General features: G+C 57.8%; 1 protein-coding gene across 1 annotated transcript; it reads right to left on the minus strand.

Annotated features, from left to right (window-relative positions):
- Positions 1-930: 930 nt before the first annotated feature.
- Positions 931-4081, minus strand: YPEL3 (yippee like 3). The gene is made up of 4 exons (XM_077760419.1): positions 3294-4081; positions 3157-3200; positions 2833-2941; positions 931-1418 (listed from the first exon to the last, which is right to left on the minus strand). The coding sequence occupies exons 1-4, from the start codon at positions 3408-3410 to the stop codon at positions 1329-1331; spliced, it is 360 nt and encodes a 119-aa protein (XP_077616545.1). The 5' UTR covers positions 3411-4081; the 3' UTR covers positions 931-1328.
- Between the last annotated feature and the right edge of the window lie 7 nt (positions 4082-4088).

Here is a 4088-nt window from a genome sequence, read left to right on the forward strand (position 1 = left end):
GGCTTCATTCTCCCCGACCCCCTGCCCCCTCATTACATAATTAACTCCTCGGCCTGATTGATCCCCGGGGCTCGACAGGGACGCAGTTTGGCGCTTCCGGCCAGCTGGTCCCCGTTCCCACGGGGGGAGCCCCGGCTAGGGATAAGCTACTGAGGGGCGGGGCCTGGACCCTGGGATGGAGTCTAGAGTCCGGGGCAGACCCTGGCGCCCCACACTTTTCTAGCAGGTGACCCCCCCTCCCCCCACCCCCTTCACTTGGAAGGATGAAGCATGACTGGAGGGGAAGAGCAGAGCTGGAGGGAAGAGCAGAGCTGGAGGGACGCGGCCTGAGCTTGTTGTCACGCGGGGCACTGGGGGCCTCGAGGAGTCCGCAGCAGAGGGCTGAACTCTGTAGTCCTTCCTGCGTCCCATTCTGAACAATCTCCACCCTCCGCCGAGTCTCCGAAGTGCAAAAGCACCCACAGCTGGACAGTCTCTGACGGCTGGCGCCTGGGTTTCCCAGAAGGGCCCGCGCTGGGGAACCTTCGGAACTACATTTCCCAGCAGGCGCAGCGCCGAGAGGCGGCGCGGAGAAGACGGACGGCTGCAGCTGGGGCCGCTGGCAGTTGTAGTCGCGACGAGCGGGGCGGTGAAACTGGCCGCGCGGTTGCCTCCCAGGAGAGCTGGCCCCTAGGCGGCGGCAAAACGCTAAAGCTGAGAAGGCGCGGGTCCGCCGAGGTCAAGGCCTAGGGAGCCAGAGCGGGCTCGGGAATCAGTACGGACAGCGAGATCGGTCCTGGGTCTCAGATGCCTGAGTCCCCTGAGCACAGACTCCCAGCTTGGACCGCAGTGCCTACTCCATGCCACGTGGGGGCCTCGAAAAGAACAGGTCTACAGAGGAAGGAATCTGCATTTGAGTCCCCCTCTCCCGGATTCCACGTGAGCCTGGGGCTTTCTCCACTCCATTGTTTTATTATGTACAAACGCTACAGAACAAGGGGAGCTGACACGCGTGGGGTAGGAGGGGCCCGGTGGGAGAAGTTCACAGGGCAGACGGTGCACTGGGGCCAGGAGAGCAGCACACAGGCCATATCTATAGGGCGGGCGGGGCAGGACGGGGTTAAAAATGAGATCCAAGCCAGCCAGATCGCAGGGAAGTGCGGGGGTGTCGTCCACCTTCTGATCTCCCCCCAAGGTCACAGTGCATGCAATAAAATATATATGTACAGGAGCTGGATCCTTCCTCTTCAGGAGCCCTGAGGGTCCAGAGCTCCCTTCTCAGGGAGGGAAGCCAGTGGCGCCCCCTGGCGGTCAGGCCGGGCTCGAGCCACATGCGGCAGGAGCAGGGGTCAGTCCCAGCCGTTGTCTTTGATCATGTGGTTGAGTTCAATGATGTACTTCCCCTCTTTGTACTTCTGGCTGCTCTCGAAGGCCTGTTCCTGAAAAGAGGGGAGAGGACGTCATCCCTGGGGCCAGGGCTTTACCAAAAGGGATCGGGTTGAGGAGTAGATATGACTGGCCCCATATTACATATAAGGAAACTGTCAGGCAGAGAAGCCAAACCACCTGCCCACAAGACACACAGCTGGTAAGTGACAGAGCCAGGTTTCTCACTAATGGGACACACACAGCTCTCTAAATTACTGGTACTTTTTAAGTTCTAATGTTGGCTCCAACAGAGAGGATATGGAAGTTTCTAAAAGATCCAGGGATTACAAACCGGTAGCCTGAAGGCCAGTTTTGGCCAACACACATGTTTTTTTTGGCCATCAGAGAGTTCAGTAAAAAGAATGCTAAAATACTAGGATATAGGCAGGCTGTGCTTACTCCAGTTTGCCACAGACCCCCTCCCCACCCCCAGATCTATGGTGCCCCTTTTGCAGAGCCATGGTCTCGGCTTCGCCCTGCAAACCCTTGAGCTTTTGGCATCTGGATTAGGCCATGTCTTTATTTTAGAGAAGTCCAGAGAGGCCGAGCCACATGTCCGGGGACATGAAGCAAGTCTGTGGCAAGGCCAAGGGTGAGCTCAGACTAGGGCAGGTGGCCTGCCTCGGCTGGGGGCATCCACCTCCCACAGGCACCAAAACTCCAAGTGAAGCCTGAGGAACCACGTCCCCTACAGTTTCCCAAGAGCATCTTTTTGCTGCATCTACTCTGATCCCCATAACAATTTTGGGTGCCAGGTGGTGCCTTTGTCTGCCACGGCCAGATAAAGAAATGAGACTCAGGTAGTGAAATCAGACCCTAGACAGCAGCTGTGGCAATGACGGCAGTGAAAAGGAAGCTCACGGACCCAAGTTCCACGTTGCTGAGGGGTCTTGGGCAACTTCTCGGAGCCTCTGAACAGCAATGGAAGCCGGTGGTGGGCAAGGATTTGGAGTTAAAAACAAACAAAAAACATGCAACCAGGATTCTGGTCCCTGTACTGCTCCTTACCAGCGGTGTGACCTTGGGAAAGTTACCTAACATCTCTGGGCCTTCCTCTCTTCTGTAAAGTGGAGATAATTATAGACTCTACCCACAGGATTGTTGTAACAATGAAATGAGATGATATATGCCAAGCACATAACAATGCATGGCACGTAAGCATTCAATAAATGGTCATTCTGCTGATGGCCTCCTCTCTAAAATGGGATGCATGTGCATGTGAGGAGAGGGATGAGTGGAGAGAAAAATTCTAAAAGCCCTGGCAAGATGTGACAGAAGAGGACATGGTCAGGGGATGAAAAGACAGCCTGACTTGCGGGAGCTGGGCCTGTATGCTCTGGAAGGTTAGCAGACAACTGCTTGGGAGGAGGAGGTGAAGTGAGGTCAGGTCAAAGGCTTGCCTGGGGTCAGGGGTCAGGGACTCACATATTTCCAGCCCAAAGTCGTCTTGCAGTTCTCGCAGTGGATGTCAGCGACAGCATGGAGGCCTGTCAGCAGCACCCGTTCCTCGGCCGGCCCGCAGCCCACGTTCACCCTGCAGGGACAGGGGGGCAGTCCCAGGGAGGGTCCCGCCAACACAAAGCCCCCCTCTAGCTTGTATCCAACTGTGTCTGTTCTTAGCATCCAAGAGAAGGGCGATCACATCTTCCAACCTGAATCAGGGGACTCTGGGAGTCTCAGCAGGAGATGCCAGGGGTCACAGGTCACAAGAGAGGTCAGGGAAAGAAAGAAGGGGGACCAAATACTCACACAGAGTTGAAGAGGTAGGCACGCCCCTGGCTGCCCTGGAAGGACTAAAGGGTGGGAGGGAGAAAGGAAGGGGGTCAGGGCCATTGGTGGGAGAGTTGCCTGGTAGCCCCTCTAGCCTCCAGCAGTGACCTGGTTACCTTGGAGATGAGGTCGTCGTGGTTGGCCAGGTGAGCGCGGCAGTGGGCACAGCTATACCTCCGGTGACAATCATCCAAGTAGGCCTGAAACGTCTTGGGCTTTGAAATACGCACCATGGCGGGGGCCGGGGGCAGTGGCCCCACCCGGGGAGCGGCCCACGGGGAGCAGAGGGAGCCCAGTGCCTGCCGGGGAGGGAGCGGGGTGTCAGGCCCAGAGCCACACACATGCAGGCACACCCAGGGCCATGGGGACTCTCTCCGTCACACTTGGCTGCTGACTCCTCTCCCCAGAGCCAGCAGCTTCTCCAGGGGCCAGAACCGGCTCAGTTTTGACTCACTGAGGAGGCCTCAAGTTGCATCACGGGGAAACTGAGGCTTGAAAGAGCCTGAGGTGAGTCACCCATCTACATCCGGACTCATCCCTGATGACCTGGCAACTGAAGCTGGAGCAAGGGGCTTTCGAGTGCATAAGCTGTCAGTTCTCATTTAGGGGGAGTATGGAGGGGTCAGGAGCTGGATGGTCCTTAGGACCTCACCTGAACTGCCAAGGGCGGGGTGGGATGGGGTTGGGGGGGGTAAGCAGCTCCACTTGAGGGACAAGGGAGTTCACCTGGGGAAAGGATCCCTCACCTGGAGATGGCAGAGGCCCTCGCTGAAGGTGGAGGGTCACCTAGGAGGGGAGGGGCTCTTACCTGGGGTGCGCCGAGGCGCTATCTAGGCCGAGGGGCTCTTACCTGCATCGCGGAGCCTTACCTGAGACCCCGGGGCTCACCTGGGGGGCGGGGAGGGGGGACG

Source organism: Crocuta crocuta, unplaced genomic scaffold (assembly GCF_008692635.1).
Source record: "Crocuta crocuta isolate KB4526 unplaced genomic scaffold, BGI_CrCroc_1.0 scaffold73, whole genome shotgun sequence".
Taxonomy (NCBI): domain Eukaryota; kingdom Metazoa; phylum Chordata; class Mammalia; order Carnivora; family Hyaenidae; genus Crocuta; species Crocuta crocuta.

What these genes read in the sequence shown, in the direction of transcription:
- YPEL3 (XM_077760419.1), bottom strand. Translation starts at nt 3,410, where the DNA reads ATGGTGCGTATTTCAAAGCCCAAGACGTTTCAGGCCTACTTGGATGAT. An exon ending in GCCTACCTCTTCAACTCTGT is followed by an intron (nt 2,942 to 3,156) that starts GTGAGTATTTGG and finishes CTGTCCCTGCAG; the next exon opens with GGTGAACGTGGGCTGCGGGC. An exon ending in CGACTTTGGGCTGGAAATAT is followed by an intron (nt 1,419 to 2,832) that starts GTGAGTCCCTGA and finishes CCCTCTTTTCAG; the next exon opens with GAACAGGCCTTCGAGAGCAG.